Source organism: Phocoena sinus, chromosome 1 (assembly GCF_008692025.1).
Source record: "Phocoena sinus isolate mPhoSin1 chromosome 1, mPhoSin1.pri, whole genome shotgun sequence".
NCBI lineage: Eukaryota > Metazoa > Chordata > Mammalia > Artiodactyla > Phocoenidae > Phocoena > Phocoena sinus.
In genome coordinates this window covers 152,001,767-152,023,395 of record NC_045763.1, presented here as the reverse complement: position 1 = coordinate 152,023,395, position 21,629 = coordinate 152,001,767, and the positions used below count along the sequence as shown (strand labels likewise).

At 47.6% G+C, this 21,629-nt stretch overlaps 1 protein-coding gene and 1 pseudogene across 2 annotated transcripts in view; both read left to right on the top strand.

Annotated features, from left to right (window-relative positions):
- Window positions 1–5,722, top strand: part of CDK18 (cyclin dependent kinase 18) — a 31,892-nt gene extending 26,170 nt beyond the window's left edge. For both annotated transcript variants that reach the window (XM_032635545.1, XM_032635535.1), the window contains one exon: window positions 4,039–5,722. In XM_032635545.1, coding sequence (XP_032491436.1) covers window positions 4,039–4,154 — 116 coding nt within the window. In that variant the 3' untranslated portion in view covers window positions 4,155–5,722. The remainder of the gene's footprint in view (window positions 1–4,038) is intronic.
- A 15,100-nt stretch (window positions 5,723–20,822) lies between these two features.
- On the top strand, window positions 20,823–21,303 carry LOC116764339 (annotated as a pseudogene).
- The last annotated feature ends 326 nt before the right edge of the window (window positions 21,304–21,629 follow it).

Sequence of the window (21,629 nt, the reverse complement as noted above, 5' to 3'; positions counted from 1 at the left end):
CCCTTGTGCTCCCCCAACCAAGTGGCTCTCTGACTTATTGGGGGGCAAGGAGGAAAGTTCAAGAGAGGGTTGACATGGGGGATGGTCAAGGCCAGGGCAGCAGAACTAGGATACAAACCTCCCTATAATTCTGGCCCAGCAGTAACTGCACAGACACGACTCCCCTTCCCACTGCCCGGATGGCCTCTTACCTTGGGTCTGTCCATACCTCCTTTCACACACATCTCCCAGAGTTCTCAGCATCCTGCCCCATTTTCCACTTCAGTGTCCAGGTTGGTTCTCCCCAAGACCACCCTGAGAATGTCAGGCCCCAAACCTGCTGGCCTTACCTGACCAGTGGCCTTATGTCTGGCCATAAGAACTTTCCAGTTTGCTGGCACACTTGAGGAAGCTCATGCTGAGAGGTTGGGTGATGTCCCCCAAGATCATGGAAGTAAAGAGTGATTCTCAGCATGGATTCTGCCAGCCTAGACCTCCTCACCTCTTAAAGGCAGCCAGTCGCTAAACTGGAGGACAGTAAGGGCAAGGGCCAGGAGACACATTGGTGGGCATCTGAGTCCGGCCTTTTAGTTGAATGTGGGAGGAGGCTAGCGAAGACCTAAGGTTTGCTAAGCTCCCTACTGTGTGCCAGGCACTATGCCTCTCATTGAATCCTCACAACAAGCCCCTTTCTCCCCACTTTGCAGGTGAGGACAGTAAGTTTCTCAGGGGTTAGAGGACTTGCCTTGGGTCATGTAGCAAATTAGAATCCCAGGTCTGTCTGCCACTCCAGCCCGTGGTCTTCAAAGAGGAGAAGGAGTGAGGAGGGGAGGTGTAGACCAGGCAGAGCCCCAGGAGCCAGAGAAACACACAGCAGGGAAGGCCCCAGAGCAGACACTGCTTTGCTGGAGTGCCTCTTGACACCAGAGACCACCGTTGTGTCATAGACGGCAGCACCCACCAGTTTACAGAGGCTTCTGCCCCTTTAAGAGCCCACACTCCCCCAGGGAGGCTCACTTGGGTGGGGGGACTTTGGAGGTCTCTGTGGAGACATTAAGGCACTCTGAGCTTCTGCCCTAGAAAGCTTGGGGATGTTCAGCTGGACAGGCTCCTACCAGCCCTTGTATGTAGTTAGTGCTCAAAGAAAAATGATGTTTCTGGAGAAGGAAGCTGGAGGGGCGGAGTAACTGGTTATGAGATGCTGGGGCAGAAGGGCTTCGAGGGTTGCCGTCGGGCTCTCCGGTGGCCAGACTGCCGCCACACAGGGCACGTGTCCTGGAGCCCTCTGTTTCCTGGGCACCCCCAGCTTCATTCCCACATTCCTTATGGCTGGCTCTCACAAACAGCGGCCTGCCCCATATGCTGGAGTCCCTGGCCAAACCCGCCAGCCAGTCATTTCCCCCTCTGGCCTCACTTTTGCCATGGGCTCCTGGGATGGGTCAGGAGTGCCTGGGGCCCCCGACTGGGCCCACTCGGCGGGGTCGTTTGTGCTTTGCAGCAGCCCTGCAGCTGCCGGACAAAAGGTCCTATTTGAGGGTGACAGCAGCTCTCATGCTGGGCTCTGCCCCAGTCCTCTCCCACCCTGGTGGGACCTGGGGCTGGCTCTCCCCTGCCCCACCCTTCCTGTGGGCTCTCAGTCACCCTGTCCCTCTGATCTGGGCCCAGTGGTCAGGGCTGATGCCCCACAGGCCACTGCTCTCTTTGCCCTGCTAGGCTACGTGGGCCAGCCCGGTGTGGGACACTTGCCAGACCACCTTTCCTTCCTCCTCAAAGCAGCTCAGCTCCTTTTGGACCACCTTTCCACCTTCATCTTTGCTTAGACCCCTGCTTCCAGTCTTGACACTCCACAGCACCCCTTGAGCCCCTGTCTCCAGAGCAAATCATCAGCCCCGTGAATTGGTCACAGCCTGGCCCCGTGCTGGGTGCCAGGACACCGAGGTGCAAGACTCTCCACCCTTGCTTTCCGGCAGTGGGAGCTCAGACCTCCTGGCGTTGACGGCCTTTCTCTCAGCAGATTTTTATCAAGCACCCACTGTGTGCCAGGCACTGTGCTGGGCACTGAGGATGAGGCAAGACCGCCATGTCCCTGCTCTCACAGAGCTTGCGTTCTAGTGAAGGAGGAAGCATCACGTAAATAAATGTGACACGTCAGGGGTCAAATGTGATGACACAGAAGCAAGCAGAGTCAGGGGAGATGTGAGGGCACAGGGTGGGGGCCTGGCACACGGTATGGTCAGGGGCCTCACTGATGAGATTGGGGAGCAGTGACTTGTAAGGGGGGAGCCATGTGGACCCCCAAGGACAGAGTATTCCAGCAGAGGTCCTGAAAGGAGGGTGTTTGAGGATGAACAAGGAGGCAGCCAGGTTGGAGCACAGCACCTGGGCGGGGTGACAGGAAGGCTGGCTCACGTGGAGTGGAGCAGTGGTCCTGCGCGTTAGATCCACCAGGGAGCATTTAAGAAGTACAGACGCCCGGCTCCAGCTCCAGTGATTCACACGGATTTTCCAGCGGTGAGGCTAGGCATCAGTAGTTTCTTAAAAGCTCCGCAGGTGACCCCAACGCGTAGCCAAGGTTGAGAAGCACTCACGTGGGGTGCTGTGGGGCATGGAAGGGACTCTGGATCTCGTTCTGAATGGCGAAGCCACTGACCTCTGTTTTTAAAGGCTCAGAGAGACGAATAGGAGAAGGCAGCCCCCGAGAGGAGGGTGCTATGGGCGGAGGAGGAAAGGACCCCCCCCCCCCGCACGCGCGCGCGCGCACACACACACACACACACATATACAGGCAGTAGGAGGAGGCTGCAGCTGAGGGGCGCAGGAGGGGAGGAGGAGCCTCTTCTCGGGGGGGGGGGGTGCCCCGAGGTGGGGGCTGTCCTCGCACTCACCGTGAGGCACCTGAAACTCTGGGCAAGGTAGCTTGCTGGGCCACACAGAGCAAGGGAGAGTGTCAGAGTTCAAACCCAAGTCTGCCTACCTGAGCAGTGCAGTGCTTGCACCATACCATCTGCCTCCCAGGTGGCTGTGGGCGGGTACAGGAGGCGCCACCTTACTGTCTGCTGGGTTCCCGGGAACTGGGAACAGTACCCTCAGCCTCCGGTCACCTACAGGCATGGCTGAGAGGTGACCAGTAGGTCCCAGTGAGTTAGCTGAAAGTCACTGTGCCCACCCCACCACATGTGCCCTGCCATCACCCAGCCCCTCCTCGGGACCCTCCGGACCTCCCCACCACTTCAAAAGGCAACGTTGAGCACCGGGGGCCCCAGTTCCTGTACCAGAGCTGTGACCGGCGTCCTTTCTGATGGTCGGTGCCCAGCTCCGGAGAGCCGGCGCCAGCTCTCCTCAACAGCATGGACAGGGTGGGTGGGCGGCTCCAGAGGGATCGCAGGTGCCGCTTAGCCACTTCCTTCTCTCTCCTGTCCCCGCTTTCCCTCTGCTACCCCCTCTTTCTGCCCCTCACCTGTCCCTTCCTCTTGCTGGGGTTGCCCTGAGTAACACAAATGCAGAGATCGATCATCTGGCCGGGCCTCTTCCCGAGGGAAGCCTCTCCTAGCTGTCCACCCCCGCCCCAAATCCCTGAGAAGCTCTCTTGATGCCACGCGGCATCTCTGTCCTCCTGCACGCTTGTCCGTCTCATCCTGGTGATGTCAACACGAGGCATGGCGGTGCTATGGCAGCAGCTGTGTGAGCAAGTGGATCCAGCCAGAGTGGTGGATACAGGGCTCGGCCCTCTGGGACGCAGTCAGCTCTCCTCCCTGCTCAAAGCTTCTAGCCCAGCCCCTCATCTTCCCATCTCCTTCTGAGCTCCTCCCTCCCACATTCACTCATTATTCACCTGAGACTTCCTGACTACATGCCAGGCTCTGTTTCCAGTATCTGGGATACAAACTTGACCCTTAGACCCCACTTGCAGGAGCTCAGAGCCTCAGCATCAGATAGGATGCTATCTTTGCTTCCCTCTCATGAGGTCTCAGTTTCTTGGGGGAAGGGGAGTTGTCCATTAGTCACTTTTTTCAAATTTACCAAGGATTTTTGTCTTTTACTTTTTTTTTTTTTTTCCAGACACAACAAAGACTTTTTATACCATCCGTGTTTTCCCTGGAGGAGAGATCAGCTGGGTCCCGGGTCCCTGGGGAGGCGTCTTGCACATCCAAGGCTCCAAAATCCATGAATCTTGATTCAAATCCTAGCTCTGCTGTTTGCAAGCTGTGTCACCTTGGGCATGTTTCTTAACCTCTCTGTGCCTCAGTGTCCTTCTCTGTAAAATGGAGTTGGTGACAACACCTTTTCCATGGGATTGGAAGGATTCATGAGAGAATTCCCGTGAGGGGCCTGACACGAGTGCTCAGTGAGCGGTAGCATGAATATCACTCTGCACATGCCCAGCCCCTTCTCCACCAGCAGAAATTCCATCGCCCTCCTTCCCCCAGGGATCCTAGTCCTGGCATTTAAATTAGATCATATTTTTTCTTGTTTTGCATTCTTCACCCTTGATAAGATCTCAATTAGCAAGAATGTATTAAGCATATTCTACCTAAAAGATTTTGCAAGACTTTAAGATTACCTCATCCCAGAGCTTTGTTTCCACAGAGTTTAAAATGTAGCTGGGGAAGTAAACATGGAAAGAGAGTTTAGGATAAAAAGCACGGGGTCACAGGTATCACTCAGTGGATCAGCCGCCTTCTGAAGCAGTGAACTCTCTGTCCCTGGAAGCATCCAAGCAGAGGCTGAGAGACCACTTGTTGGGAATTCCAGGGGCATGCACTGTTTCGGGTAAGTCCTACCAGGTTGCAGAGGAAGGAGCCGTCTTGGAATAGGCCAGATCTGCGCCTGGTCTGACCATGTTCCTTGGGTCTCTATTTTGCCAAGCAGGGCGGCAAGATACAGCCCACGGGTAAGAAGCATTCCTCAGAGATGCCGAGAGGAATGTGGCCAACGGTGGTTGCAGGCTTGCAAACACCCTTCCACCTGGGTTGCAGGATGCCTGGAGCATCCGATTGGGCCATTTGCTTTGAGGCCAGACTGCCTTGGCCTTTCAAGACCTGGGGCTGACTCTCGGGTGTGGGAATTCCTAAAGCTGGAGCTGATGAGGACAGGAGGGAGGGCTACCTTGGAGCAGGGGGATGGGCCCAGTACCGTTTCATGCCTTGAGGTGATGACTTGAAGTTTACCCTCAACCACCTGTGATGCTACACCTCTGGCTAAGTGTTCTACTCAATAATGGAATTGACTGCCCAGATTTAGGGTACCAGAGGAGGGGGAAAGGTTGGAATTTCCAAGCAATAGAGGCAGTGCCGTGTGGAGGTCAAGAGCAGAGCTCTAGTGTCTTGGCTCGAATCCTGGCTCCATCACTTCCTAATTGTGGGATCACATAAAATGGCTTCTCCGTGCCTCAGTTTCCGCATAGGTAGAATGCGTGAAGATTAGATGAGTTAATACATGGAAAGTGCTCAGAATTTATTGGCCACGTAGAAAAGCACCGCCTAAGTGTTGGCTGTTGTTTTGTTGCCTGTCCTCTAGGGTGGAAGCAGGCATCACTCTCTCAACGGGGGAAGGGTTGTAGGGGACACAACAGTGAATAAAACCCCTCTGTCCAGGGGAACCCACCCATCCTCCCAAACTGCCACCAAAGTTTCAGAATTCTGATGTCCCTTATCCTAACAGATGTATGTTAGGCAAGGTACCGTGAACTTAACAAACATTCTTTAAATTAAAAAAAAATTTTTTTTAATTTAACAGACTTTTTTTTTTAATGAACGCACCATTTTACTCCAAATTAATTTAAAGAAATAGTAAGAGGTTTATAACAGCTGGGGACAGAGATTGTCACAGTGGCACTGTTATACCCGATAAAAAGATGGAAGCAACATAAATATCTCACAAGAGAAGTATAAATACATGTTTTTCCATCCATTACATAGCTAGTATGGAAACATTTGTATCTCACGTTCTTCTCAAAGCCTATTTCAACTCATGGAAAACTGCTTATGACATTCTTATGAAAATTATTTACAACATAATTATGACATAGGTGAAATACACTGGTTGTAAAAGTACACAGTATGTAAAATATATAGTCCTAATTTTGTATCTATACAAATATCATGACGAAACAACTAGAAGTATGTATACAGATGAGTGATTATCACTTTCTCTGCCATGAATTTCTCCATTTTCTCAATTTTTCACAATGAACATGGGTTATCTTTATGGTCAATGAAAAGGACAGCAAAAGCCATTATTATGATTATATTGTCGCTATCAGTTGGGTTTCCATGGCTCTAGAGTTTTTACTCCCATTTCCCCTGATGTACATGTCTGGAGAGATACTCACAGAGAGGATGGCTCTGTGTTCCCATGACCAGGGCTGGTCCCTCCTGGTCACTGCCCACTGCGAGAAGGATCCATGGGGACCACATTGGCTCTGGGCTTGGAGGGGTCCCTAACAGACGTTTATTAAAAATCTCCTTGGTCCAGATCACTCTGTGAAGAACTAAAGATTCAGAATTAAGTAAACAGTTCTCTTTCCTCAAGGAACTCACCGGCTGGTCTGGGAGAGAGAATCCGATTGCAGAAATGTTGACAGTAATGGGCAGTTACCTGCATCTGCGAGATGCAGGTAATCCCAGAGGGTGTGAGCCGCCTGCCCAGGGGGCTTGTCACTTGCCTGCCTCCCCGCCCCTTCCTCAACCTCTGCCTACCTATCAGTCTTGCAAGCCTCAGAAAGTGAGTTGGACCTCTAGGCTTCACAGTTCATATTAGTGAATGAAAATGAATTAACATAGAAATGAAACCTCTGATACGTTAGGAACCTGCTGGAACCCACCTCCGCAAGTCCTTCCCTTCCTTGCCTGCACCAGTGAGCACCCCCAGGTGACGCTCTACTTTGAGCTTAGACCTCTCTAGACACAGTGCCATTTAGTCAGGTGGTAAAGCCAGGTCTTGTTTCTAGGTGTTTCCGTACTCCTCCAACCCCCATTCCCACCCCCCACCCCCGAATACTCAAAAGAATGTGGCCCTGGGCTGCAGAGGAGCTCCTGGAGGCCTCAAGACATCCGGTTGACTGTCCCACTGTCATCTCTAAGGGGCTGTGCCCATCCCCAGCAAGTGCCCCAGCGCTGTGTCCCAGCCCTGACCCTCCTCTCTCTCCGGTCCCGTACCTGACCACCCACTGCACACTCCTTACTCCTGCTAGCAGACCAAGGACCACCTTTCCCCGAAGGTGCCTCTTTCTTCAAGCCTTCGTACCTCTGCCCGGACATCCCCTCCCACCTCCTGCAGCAGCTCAGTCAGACTCTGGGCCTCGGGCAGGTGGTGGGACTCAGTGCTCCTGTCCCTACAGTGATGGGGTTGGGGGGTACAGATGCCCTCAGAGGGCCCTCCCTGCTCCTGATTTTACATCAACCTGTCTGTTCTCACTTTAGGGTTTTGTGGGAGCCATTTTCCTCTCTCCTCCTTTCAAGCATGCCTCAAACCCTCCTCCAGGAAGCCTTCCTGATCAACTCCTTGAGCGCTGTGTGCTCAGTTCTGCTGGCAGCAAATAGGCGTACACCAATGCTGATGCAAGGGCTTCATGGGGGCCTTAGCCCTTCATAACCTCCATTTCCCAAAAGGCTACCCAAATATACACACCCTAAGGAAAAACAGAGAGCCTAGTATGGAAGTGTGACCTCCAGGTAAGTTTTCCAATAACTGCCCCCCCACCGGCCACACTCCACCCCATCCTAGCCACCACCACCACCCCCAGCCCGACTGCCTAGAAATTCTCACAGCCTATGGTCTGCGCTCATGTGTCCAGGTTTCCAACGTGTTAGGTCTCTTCTCTGGGTTCAGGTTGCAAGCTGCCTGGGTTGAAGAGGGCCGTGTCCTCTTGAGTGTGCCTCCCCCAGGCGTGCCATCCCACTCCCCAATTGCTTTGTTAGGATAATGACACCAGTTGGTGACCAAGTAACGTATTTATAGTTATTGAGGTGCTTTCATGCATGGTAGCCCATTTTGCTCTGAAAACACCCTGTGTGGTAGACAGGGCATGTGGGATGACCCCATGCAATGGATGTGGAAACTGAGGCCCTGGGAGGTTTAACACCTTGCACATAGTTAATTAAGTGACAAAGCAAGGCCTCCCACCAGGTATGCCTGCCTGCCTCACTGCCCTGTGAACTGCTTTGCTTGCCAGCTCAGGTTTTAATCCGTTCCAGTGTCAGGGCTGTTGAGCAGGGACCCCCCAGGGCTGACGGAGGAGCCAGAAGAAGCAGATTTGACTTCTAATCTGACTCACGCAGCTGGTTCAGAATGCAGCCAAAATGGTGGAATTTGGTCCTGCTTCCACTCCCCTTCCCCTCTTCCACAGCTGCTTTGACATCCTCTTGCCTCCCTCTGCACCCCTCCCTCCCCACCCCCAACTTTGGGAGCCGTGGGGTGGGGTCCCAGGAGGATGTGAGCCTATGGACAGGCGGGATGTTTTTCCTACTCTATTGTTCTGCCCGTGCCCATTGTGTGGGCTGAGAGCAGGACGTCACCAAGTCGCCTGGCAAACTTTCAGCAGAGCTGGGGAACATTTCCGGAGGGAACTGACCCATTATAAATGGCTGAAGCTTTTTACAAGCTTTGGTATTTCTTTGGATCGGCCGGACTGGGGGAGCCAGGGAAAGGAAAGACTTGAAGACTTCCGGTTCCTGGCAGCCAACTGCAAGGCTGAAGGTCCCAGGGACCTTGGCAGGCCTGAGGTTTGCCAACACCTAACCCCAACTTGGGATGGCTCACACCTGAGGGTAGGAATGGACCTAGTCACCTTGAAAAGCTTTACTGTGCTCACGCAAGGGGAAGTGCAAGGTCAGAATTGTTTTAAAGCTGTTCCGTGTTTGCTGTGGGGTGAGTAATGCTCAGTGTTTTCAACTCACAGCTCTTCCTTCCCAGGGGAGGCATTTATTTATGCATCTCTCTTTACCACTAGACTGGGTGTGCCTTCAGAGAGGTTCCTGGATGCCAGGTGCTTTGCATCAGTTTTCTCATGGTTTGATTGAATCCTGGCAGCAAGAGGATTATAGGCAGGTATAGTACGCCGTTTCTTACAGATGCGGAAACTGAGTCTCACCAAGGTTAGGAATTAGTTCCAGCCCACGCAGCTACTTCATGGCAGAGCTGGGATTTGAACTCAGGTCTGTGACACTCCACAGTCCACGATCTGCAGCAGGATTTCTCAAACATTCCCTTGCATAAGAGTTGACTGGAGTGCTAGCTAAGAATGCAGATTTTGGGGCCCTGCATTCTCCCCAATTCTAATTCAATAAATCAGGGTGGGGCAGGAAATCTGCATTTTTGCCAAATAACAGGGGATTCTGAAGCACTTGAGCCACAGGTTGAGAAACACTGCCTTGGGGGTTGGTCTCCGTTTTTTTTTTTTCTTTGCCGGTACGCGGGCCTCTCACTGTTGTGGCCTCTCACTGTTGTGGAGCACAGGCTCCGGACGCGCAGGCTCAGTGGCCATGGCTCACGGGCCCAGCCGCTCCACAGCATGTGGGATCTTCCTGGACCGGGGCGTGAACCCGTGTCCCCTGCATCGGCAGGCGGACTCTCAACCACTGCGCCACCAGGGAAGCCCCTGGTCTCCGTTTTATGATTTTAGCCAAGAGAGCAGCATCCTGGACTAAAAACAGAGGCGCAGCCCCAGGCCCCTACTGAGACCTCAGGAGGTGGCCCTGTCCCCTCACTTGTCCCTGCCTATGTGTGAAACCCAGGAGAAGCAGCCTGGAGCCTCAGAAGACAAAGGGAACCCGTCTGCAGCATAGAAAATTCTCCCATCACCCTTTATAATATTTGAAACACACAAGATAGGAAACTGAGCAACAAAGTCAGAATAAAGGGGCCCTCGTTCACCCCTCAGACTTTTCTGGACCCCTGCTATGGGAAAGGGCTTGGGACAGACTCCTCTGAAGTTGCAAGTACGGCTGGATGCATCAGGAACCTCCTGCTTCAGAGTTACCTGGGGGTTTGCTAAGATGCAGAGTCCTGGGGCCCATCCCAGGCTTCCATAGCCAGAATCCCTGGGGGGTAAGCTCTAGGTGAACTCATTTTGCTTTAAATGTGTTCCCCAGACAATTCTGAAGCAAATAGAGGTTTGAGAACTGGTGGCCAGAGGGCCTGGGAAGGAAAGGAATTCCTGAAGCTGAGGACCCCAGGAGGGCCCCAAAGCTACAGCCTGGGTGGGAATCCCTGGGGTGCAGCTGTGGACTAGTGAAAGAGGTACCACACTTAGTGTGTGTAATTCTGGGTTTGAACCCTGGCTTGGCCACTCTGCACTCCTGGGCAAGTGACAACCTCCCTGAGCTCAACTCCTCACAGGTCAAATGAGGATAATCCGGTCCACCTCTGCGCCTGGCTGTGAAGACCCAGTGAGCACACAGTGGGCACTGAATGGACAGCAGCAGGTGAGCGGTGGAAGAAGCTGATTCTAAGTTTTCAGGCGATGCTGACAGGGCTCCCAACAGCATCCAGCTGCCACAGACCCACTTCACTCTCTTGGAGAACCAAGGGCTGGGTTGGGCGATGGGGGTCAGAATTCAGAATCTTGACTTGTGGACTCTGATGGAGTGGCCTGGGACACCCTCAGAGGGTCAGAAGCCCGGAAGCCCTGAAGCCCCGTGGTCTGAAGGACCCTGAAGCCCAGGTCGTGTCCGGAGGGCTGTTTCCACCACTCCACTCCCCTGTCCGTCCACTTCCCAAACCCTCAATTTCACACCAAGAATCACACCATAAGCATGGGCTCTGAGAGGTCAGCCCAGGGGCCCTTCTCCGTATGACCCTCACTGCTACTCAGTCTTGTTTCCCTGGAGTTGTCTCTGTTGAGCTGGGGGACCTAACTGTTCCTCTCCTCCTTCCCATCTTCACCCTTGGGTGCCTCCAAGGACCCCTATCCCCTCTTCCTTGACCATTACGCCCTCTTTAGAGGCTCCTTTTCCCCCTCTCCCTCTCAGGAAGCCCAGGGGTCATCCTCAGGCCAACTGCTAACTCCCTCCGGGGAAAAGATCTGAGAAACCAATTCATACCCAGTGGGTACACTCAGCAGGCCAGAGGCCCTCCCCTGGAATAGGTGCACTTTACAAGCAGCTGTAAGAAAGCAGTCCAGGGGGACCTGAAGAGGGCCTCTCCCCTGGCAGTACCACCTTGAGGTTAAGAGTACAAGCTCCGGAGACAGAGGGTTCGTCCTGGCTAGACCATGCATTAGCTGAGTGACCTTGTGCCACCTGCTTCAGTTTCCTTATGTATCAAACAGAGAAATAGCAAACGTATCCACTTCTTTAATGCAGGCACGTATTAAGTCTCAACATGTCTGGCACATATTAAGTACTCAATAAATGTTAGTCATTATTGCTCATTAGTGGAAGGATTTGGGACATTTACTAGTCTGGATTTCATAGGTTAATGCCTGTGTCCATCCGGGGCTGTGTGCCCACCAAGTCCAAGCTTAGCCCTAGCTGTCATCTAAAGGGAATGCTGCACATGGGGCCAAGTGTCTGAGTTCTTGAGCTGGGATTCATCATCTTGGTAAATCTCCTTGGGAATAAGGATGAGGGCAACAGCGGCTGGATTAGGGGAGAGTCTCTATTAGTATCTCTTAAGCCAGGGCTTAAGGGAAAGCATAGGTGGATATGAAGGGAATTTGACATCTGCTTCTCTCTTAAGGTTCAGTTGCCTGTGGACTGGGGGTAGGGCTTGGTAAATCACTGGGTTTCTGCACTCTGAGATCCTGGGAAGGAGTGGGATTCTCTGACAGCTTTGTTCCTCTGTACCAGTCTGTGAGTCTGCGAAAAGGCAAGTAACAGGCTCAAATCCTCCAAGAAAGGGGATGGAGGGGTGGGGCCTGTTCTTCCTGCTCCTATCATCTCCTTCCCTTCTGGCTAATTTCCCTCTCGATAGGAGCAGGCAAGAAGACTCAGAAGGCTTCTGGAAGAGATTGGAAGTCTTCAGGGCAAATGTCACCTCATCTCCCAGCCCCACTTTTTCCAACAGACATGAAAAAATACCTCCTCTCCCTTGGGCAGACCAGCCACCCTGGGGAGAGCCCTTTCTCCTCAAACTGGACCACTGGGGACTAATTCTTGCCCACCATGGGTTTGGAAGATGCAGCTCTCTGTGAAGAATGCCGCTAGGTAGAGGGCTCCACCAGGATGGGAGCAAAGACTGCGGCCAGGTCAGGCAGGACAGCAAGATCACGCCCCAGAAACCCACGAACAGAAAGGAGACACCAAAGTGAAGTGAGCACTGCAGCCAACAGTAACTCTCTTAGCACCTCCATCTCACAGAAGGTGGAGGAAACCACAAGAGAGCCGTTGGGCCCACACTCTCCCGACGTTCATCCTGAGTCAGCGCCTGGGCTGCTCCCGGAGGCTCAGTGACTCATAAGACAAGGGCCACAAGCATGAGGAATCCAGTCCAGAGGGAGACAGTGTGTCACCTGGGCACAGAGGAGGGCGCCACTGATTCTCTCTAGGCGGGAGAACATTGAAGCTGGACACTGAAGGCTAGGTTGCATTTCTACAGGACAGTGGGGAACAGCAAAGGGGACTTGTTCAGGGGTCACAAAGCCTCCTGTGGGGGGCAGGGGGAGGGGTGATAGTAGAGGATGGAAATGTAGGCAGGGCCTCGAAAGGCATATTGAAGGCACTGACCTTTACCCTGTGGACTGAGGGGAGTGGAAACACACATAATTTTTTTCCTGATTATTAGAAGCAATATACCTTTGGCATAAAAACCAGAGAAACAGGGCTTCCCTGGTGGCGCAGTGGTTGAGAGTCTGCCTGCCGATGCAGGGGACACGGGTTCGTGCCCCAGTCCGGGAAGATCCCACATGCCGCGGAGCGGCTGGGCCCGTGAGCCATGGCCACTGAGCCTGCACGTCCGGAGCCTGTGCTCCGCAACGGGAGAGGCCACAACAGTGAGAGGCCCACGTACCGCAAAAAAAAAAAAAAAACACAAAACACAAAAATCCAGAGAAACAGAAAAAGTATAAAGAAGAAAATTAAAATCACTCATATGTCAACTACCCAGAAATAACCACTGAGGTTTTCCTTTCAGACTCTTTCTTATAAATAAGAGACCTTTAAAAAGGGTATATGTAGGATAGATACAACATGTAATATATAGTCATATTAATATAGCAAAATGCATATTTCATATTAAAAGATTATGTTATGTTAGAACATAATCTGAATTCAGAGAATATATCAATTAACATACAAGTTATTATATAATAACTTAGTATAATATAGTTCATTTTAAAGAAAACTAAATTGAGATGTTATAAAGAGGGAGTTTTCATTTTTATTTGTTTATTTTTAATAGACAACACATTCGTGTGCTCCATAATTCAGAAGGCACAAGAGGTTATATAGTGAAAATGTCCCTATTGCTCCATCCCCTACCATCTAGCTCTCCTCCTTGGACTCAATAAATGTTGTTGTAACCTTCCAGGAGTTTTATGCATAGACAAGAAGATAAACATATTATTTTCTCCCCCTTTGTTACACAATTGTTAGCCACTTATTCTGCATCCTTCAGTTTTTACTTAGTATATCTTGGATACCATTTCCTATGAATGTATAAAAAATCCTCTCATTTTTATGGCTACATACTTTTCCATCATATGAATGTATTCTAATTTATTCAGCAAGTCTCTACTAATAGTCATTTGGGTTTTCTCTAATCTTTTGCATTTATAAACAGTGCTGCCATAAATAACTCTACATATGTCGTCTTGCACAAGTAAAACTCCATATGTAGCATAACTTCCTAGAAGTGCAGTTACAGGTCAAGGGTCAGGTGCAGTTATAATTTTGATGCATATTTCTTAACAGCCCTCTGTAGAGGTGATACTAATTGCTTTAAAATGTCCCTCTTTTGATGTAAATGAGGGATAAAATCAGGTCTGAACTTAGAGTATAAGGAGGCTGGATTAGAAGTGGGCAGGCAGGAACCAGTTTGGAGGCCACTGCAATAGTGCAGGAGAAACCTGCCTAGAACTGAACTATGGGTCAGGACCATTGGACAGAGGAGCCGGAGCCCTGAATTCAAGAAACATTCTGGACTTAGAACTGATAGGATAGAGACACAAACTGGCCTTTGGATGTGAGGGTGCAAAGGTCTCTAACAGAGTGACTGGGTGGGTCTGGAAATGGCGTCTGAAGTAAAAAGGTGAAACAAAAGCTGCAAACAGAGAAGGAAGGAGCCCCCTGGAGTCTCGTTTCTCGAAGTGTAGAGACATTTATTATAATAATGCTCTTACTTTGTTTCTCCTACATCAAGGAAAATGACCTTCACTCTGGAAAAGGTAAAACAGACACATTAAGAGGGAACTGAAGATTCCCCTTTAAAAAGACAGGTTATTGGTCACGTGTGTTCGACACTTCTCCTTCCTGACCCCACGAAAATGATTATAAAGCAATGAGCAACTGTTACCCTCCCAGTGATGAAGAGAACAGGAGAGAGGCCACCGCGGATAAACGTTCTCAGCAAATATATAGGAGCTGAGAAATGGAGAAGAGAGTGGTCACTGATGAAGTGGGTGGAGGACAGTGAACCCAGAGGAGCAGGCAGCGAGAGAGAGAGATGGCTGCACATTACCGCGGCAGAACCACAGTGGAGCTCAGGCCTCCGAGATGCTATGAGGGTGGACGGTGTAGAGGAAGCAGGAGACATAGCCACCGCTGAAGTGAGGAGGACTGGCCAACGGTACATGGAACAGTCAATTCCCAAGCAACACACAGGGCAGCCAGGGATCCATCTCCAGTCGGAAGCTTCAGTTCAATGGTCCCAAAGCAGGGGCTTCCACCTCTAATACTGGAGTCCTCATGTGATGCAGGCTCACTGCCGAAATGAAATGAAATCTGCCACCTGACCAGCCCAGCCTCACTCTTAAATATGAAAAGACAAAGATCATCAGACATTTGAAAAAAAGCCTCTGGCATGAAAAATAATAAAGATAAACGGTGTGTGGGGGGGGTAACATAATGTCCATAATGGACATATTCCATTATTTCTCTTTAGAGAAATAATTTAGGAAACAGAAGACTAAAGAAATTTTCAGTAACTAATAGGTAATCAGGGAGATTTGAGGAGGTGTTGCATCCCTAAACAAGTATAGGATGCTATGAAAGGAAGATCAGAAAATAAATGTGAGCTCCTGGAAATAAAAGATAGGATTATGGAAATTGAAATTTCAATAGAAAGTGTTGGACGTAAGAGAATTAGAGAAGTAGTTTCACGTCTGGATAAGAGAAACATCCAGAAAAAAAGTAAAGAGAAAAGCAGAAGAGAAGAAATTCTCAAATAAGAAAATAAAATAATTCCCCAAAGCTGAAGGACAACTTGTAAAGGGGACACCAAGAATACAGCGCAATGAGTGAATAAGGGACCCACATATGAGCACCATCATGGTGAAATTTTAGAATAGCAGTGATAAAGACAGGATCCTAAAATTTCCCTAGAGGAGAAGAAAATTTACCTCTAAAAATATAAGAATCAGACTGGTCTCAGGGCTCTCATTAGCAAAGGCTACACTGATGCCTTCAACATTCTGTGAAAAAAGCAATTTTCAACAAAGAAGTCTATATCCATCCAAATTATCATTCAAGTGTGAGGGTGGAGCTATAACACTTTGAGAAGCTAGGGACTCAGAAATATCTATGACATACCGCCCACTCCTTTTTTTCTTTCTTTCTTTTTTAATAACAATTTTTTAAATTGAAGTATAGTAAATTTACAATGTTGTGTTAGCTTCAGGTGTACTGCAAATTGATTCAGTTACATATATATATATATATATATTCTTTTTCAGATTCTTTTCCATTATAGGTTATTACAAGACACTGAGTATAGTTCCCTGTGCTATATGATAGGTTTTTGTTGTTTATTTTATACATAGTAGTATATATACATTAATTCCAAACTCCTAATTTATCTCTCCACACACACATACACTCCTTTTTAAGCAATTACCTGAGATGTGGTGCAACAAAATGATAGCCTAAACAAAAACAAAGGGAGGGAGGGAGGAAGAGAAGAAGGAAGGAAGGAAAGAAGGAAGGAAGGGAGGGAGGGAGAGAGGGAGGGAGGGAGGGGAGAGAAAACAGTGGGACCCGTCAAGGGCATCAGTGAAAAGAAGTCCCCGACCAACAGCTATGTAAGAGAAAAGCAACACGCCCAAATTAGAGCATATAACGGAGAGGGCCCCGTGTGAGGTCCCTGGGAAAAAGAGGAACCTCGGAAACAGAATACTCGATAAGCTGAAAAGTAGGAAACAAACATGAAGAAATAATCATGGCAAGTAAAGAGAAGAAGAGGAGGGGGAAGGGGAAGGAGAAGAAAGGCAATCTGAAACTATGAAAAACTAAAACAAATAAAAGAAAGAAACATAATTATAGGACATTCCTGGCTCTGCAATAAACAACATTTACATTGTTACAAATGTAAACATTATTTATTGGTTTTAAACTTTTAGAACCAACTAATAGGCAAAGCACAGAAGACTTAATTATGGTTAGAAAATTATATATACAGGTAATCAACTTTGAGCATTTAAAGTAAATGTTCAGAAGACAGAAGCTGGGAAGGGGAGCTAAAAGGGAAAGGTAGGAGTGATATCCTTATCCTTCAAAATAGTGAGTCAAAACTACTATCCATAGCTGATGGTATGAGAAATAAAGATATAAATATGTTACTTAAAGCAACATACGTAATCAACAGCTTTATTTTTATTTTATTTAGAGGAATTAAATAAAAACAGTTATACAACCATGTTGTGAGTAGGGTGGGGGAGAGTTATTTGGATGATATATATGAACTAAATCCTTATTTTTCATAGTTATAAATAAAGAAAGGATGTTTTAAACTGAGAAATCCAGAAACGGCCACATAAGCACATTATTTAGAGATATAGAAGTCATTCCCAGAATAAAGAGCTAAAAGATTTAGAAGCAGTTGCCTCTGGGAGCAGGACTAGAGGGGGAAGGAATGAGGTGGGACTGTTCCTTGCAGGCTCTTCTGTTCTACTTTATTTTTAACCATGTACATGAATTACTTGGATATAAAAATTTAAGTACATCACAAGATAGATGAGAGCTTATGTGGCTGCAGATGAATTCTGGGGGCCAGATTCAGATGAATTAGACACAGGGTCATGAAATACCTTGCAGGTAGGACTGAAAAACAACCTGGGTAAATGATGAGGACATTGGAGATAAGAAAATGTTCATTTTCACAAAGAGACAGAAGGTATTTCTGGAAACTATATACCAAATGGCTCAATATAGAATCCTGGCAAAATTCTAGCACAGATTATTAAACAGATGGCTTGGGAGTGTTTTGTGATTTATTTATTTATTTATACTCTGCCTCCTTCCAAAAAGAAGGATTTGTAGTGGCTTATAGAGAGACGTACAATACAATAAGATTTTTAAAAATTTTAATGAGAAAAGAGTCTCAAAAAGTTAAACTTAAAAGTACTATATGATCCAACAAATCCACCTGTAGGTATATACCCAAAAGAACTGAAACATGTTCACATTAAAAACTTGTAAATGAATGTTTGTAGCAACATTATTCATGATAGCCAAAAGTGGAAACCCAAATGTCCATGGAAAAACAAATGTGGTACATCCATTTTGAACAATGGATATTATTAGGCTATGAAAAGGAATAAAGTATTGATACATGCTACAATGTGAGTGAACCTTGAAAACATTATGTTAAATTAATGAAGCCAGACATAAAGGGCCACATAATTATATGACTCCGTTTATACAAAATGTCCAGAATACACAAATCCATAGACAGAAAGTAGATCATTGATTGCCAAAGGTTGAGGGGAAGAGGGATTGAGCATGGTAATGGGGTGATGAAAATGTTTTGGAATTAGGTAGTAGTGATGTGAATATACTAAAACCCACGAACTGTACACTTTAAAAGACTGTATTTTATAGTATGTGAATTATATCTCAGTTAAAAAGCATTATTATGGGGAAGATTGAGGAAAGGAGGATGAAGAGAAAAGGACAGAAAATAAAGAGGAATCAAGTCAGTAGACAACACATATACCGTTAAAATTCCACATAGGTGATAAAGGTGGATCACGACTTTGACCGTGAGCTTTCCAGCAGCCACTACAAGCTTGGAAAATAGTGTTAATTAAATGATTCCCAGCATCCATAAGATAAACATGAAATGGTTGCTCAGGAGAATCACAGATTTTCCTGGTGCCCAATAGAAATTTCTGTGTGTCTTTGTATAGTGGTCCGTTGGCAACAACATCCCTACCATAACTCCAGTCACGTATCTTCAAGTTGCTCAAACTAGGCATAAAGTCCAAGGATAATTCAGTAAAGGCACTTTAATGAGGGGCCTAAATGGTGTGGGATATGCAAGCAGCTCTTGTTGATAAAATGTGGATTCTCTGGAGCAGTGGTTTCCAACCTTGGCTGTGCATTAAAAAGCCCTGGGGAGCTTTTGCAAACTACCAACGCAAGACTCCATCAACCAGAAAGTCTGACTTTTATGAGATTCCAACATACATACTGTCCCCAACTTACGATGGTTCGACTCCTGATATTTTGACTTTACAATGATGTGAAAGCGATATGCACTCAGTAGGAGCCATACCTGGAGTTTCGAATTTTGATTTCTGGGCTATCAATATGCAGTACAATATTCTCTCATGATCCTCCTGGGCAGTGGCAGCGAGCCAAAGCTCCCAGTCAGCCAGGGGATCATAGAAGTAAACAACCAATACAGTTACAACCATTCCTTACCTGTAAGACCTTTCTGTTTTTCACTTTCAGTACAACTTTCAATCAATTACATGAGATATTCAACACTTAATTATAAAATAGGCTTTCTGTTAGATGATTTTGCCTAATGGCAACTGTAAGTGTTCTGAACACGTTTATGGTAGGCTAACCTAAGCTATGATGTTTGGTAGGTTAAGTGTATTAAATATGTTATTGGGGGGTGGGGGGGCTTGCAGGATATCAGTTCCCTGACCAGGGATTGAACCTGGGCCATGGCAGTGAAAACCCGGAATCCTAACCGCTAGGCCTCCAGGGATCACCCTATTAAATGCATTTTTGACTTAATGATATTTTCAGCTTACAATGGGCTTATGGGGACGTTACTCCATGGTAAGACAAGAAGCCAAGTCTGAGAACTACCGACTAAATACAATAGATGACTTGTACATCCCTCATGGAGTCCTCTATGAATATCATTTCTTCCTCAGTTTTTCATAAGTTCAAGGTTATGACAGTTAAACATATATTCACATGGCTAATATTTTCTGAATGCCTGCTATGTGCCAGGAAGGTGCTGTATAGTGCCCCTGAGAATTAATGTGTGACTCAACTTCTATCCTCAAAGAGCTGACATTTGATCCACATTATGAACACCCCAGCTGGTGACCACAAGAAAGGGAGGTAAGTGAGGAGATGGAGGGAACACAAGGCAGGCAAAAGAGGCATCCTGAGTTGGTGGGGAGCCCCGGTAGAACATATAGCTCATCTGAGCCCTGAAGGAAAGGTTCATTAGGAAAGAGGAGGGTGGAGAATGGTGCAGTGCGTTCAGTATTTTTCTCCGTGGTTTGGGTGAGTACAGTCATCCCGTGGTGTCGCAGAGGACTGGTTCCAGGACTCACCACGGATATCCAAATCTGTGGACACGCAAGTCCCATAGTCAGCCCTCCATATCCCAGGTTCTGCACCTGAGGATTCAACCAACCTCAATACTGTATTTACTGAAAAAAAGCTGTCTATAAGTGTACCCACGCAATTCAAACCCATGTTGCTCAAGGGTCAATTGTATTAGTAAATATACATTATGCATGTGAGGTGCCATCCTTCTCTGGAACAGCTGGAGGAGCAGCCCTTCTGCTGCATGGCTGAATTGGAACCCGAAGCATGCTGGCAGGGAAGAGGAACCCAAAGAAAAACTAAATGAGACACGGGAGCAGGGGAAGGCAACGGAGAAGTGTGAACAGCACCAAAGAGTGTCTACCAGCGGCTTTGCATATGCTCTAATTTCATCCCACCATAACACTGTACGAATTTGACATTTTACAATTGAAGAAAATTAGGTTTATCATGTCAAGCCCTGAGTTGTCATGGCCAAGTGTGGGCCCAGAACATAGTCCAGGCCTGACACACTCCCAGGTCCAGATTCTTTCCATTATTCAACGTATACCAAGGCTTATACTTGGATTCAATACATCGACTGCTCATAAATGAGATGGGAAGACTTGGTTTAACAGCAGCTCTTGTGGGGGAAAATGTTAATAGCTATAAGCTCAAGCACAAGTCTTAGGTGTGTAAGTCGGAGTGTGAGAGGCAGATGGTGTCATGGGAAGGATCCAGTGTTTGGAATCGGGATACCTGGGCTCAAAATTCAGCTTCAATACTTACTAGGTGTGTGATTTGGGGCAAGATACTGTGCATTCCTGAGTCTCAGTTTCCTAATCTATAAAAGGGGATAATAAGGCCTATATCACAGGATCATTGTGAAGGTTACAGATAATGTAGGTACAGAAAAGAAGCAGATATTTACATTACTCAGTTATTACACATAACTGAGAAAAGACATATCCGGAGTATATCAAAAACTCCTAAATAAGTTTTTAAAAGACAGACAATCCAATTTTTAAAGTAGTCAGAAGACTTGAAGGGGCATTTCACAAAAGATGATATTCAAGTGACCAATAAGCACACGATAAGATACTGAACAGTATTTATCGTGAGGGAAATGCAAATTAAAACCACTGAGATAGCTTCTTTTCATCTGGAACCGCCATCTTCCAGTAATTCGCCAAAATGACCAACACAAAGACAAAGAGGAGGGGCACCTGCTACATGTTCTCTAGGCCTTTTAGGAAACACAGAGTTGTTCTTTTGGCCACATACATGCGAATCTACAAGAAAGGTGATATTGTAGATATCAAGGGAATGGGCACTGTTCATAAAGGAATGCCCACAAATGTTACCATGGCAAACTGGGAGTGTCTACAATGTTACCCAGCATGCTGTTGGCATCCTTGTAAACAAACAAGTTAAGGGCAAGATTCTTGCCAAGAGAATTAATGTGCCTATCGAACATATTAAGCAGTCTGTGAGTCGAGACAGCTTCCTGAAACGGGTGAAGGAAAACGATCAGAAAAAGAAGGAAGCCAAAGAGAAAGGGACTTGGGTTCAACTGAAGCTCCAGCCTGCTCCACCCAGAGAAGCACACCTCATGAGAACCAATGGAAAAGAGCCTAAACTGTTGGAGCCCACTCCCTATGAATTCATGGCATGATGGGTGTAAAGAAAATAAAAGACCTGGACTGTAAAACAAACAAACAAACAAACAAAAAACCACTGAGATACTGGTATACTACCAACACGATGATTAAATGAACATGGCTGCCAATGCCAAGTGTTGGCAAGGAAGTGGAGCAACTGGAACTCTAGTAAGTTTGTACTCTGATACAATCACTTTGGGTAACTGGTAGCATCAACTAAAGTTAAACCAACCCCACAACCTAGCAATTTCACTTCTGGGCACTATCTCAATAGAATGAGAGCTTATGTCCACCAAAAGGCAAGTACATGAATGTCCACAGCAGCTTTATTTATAATAGC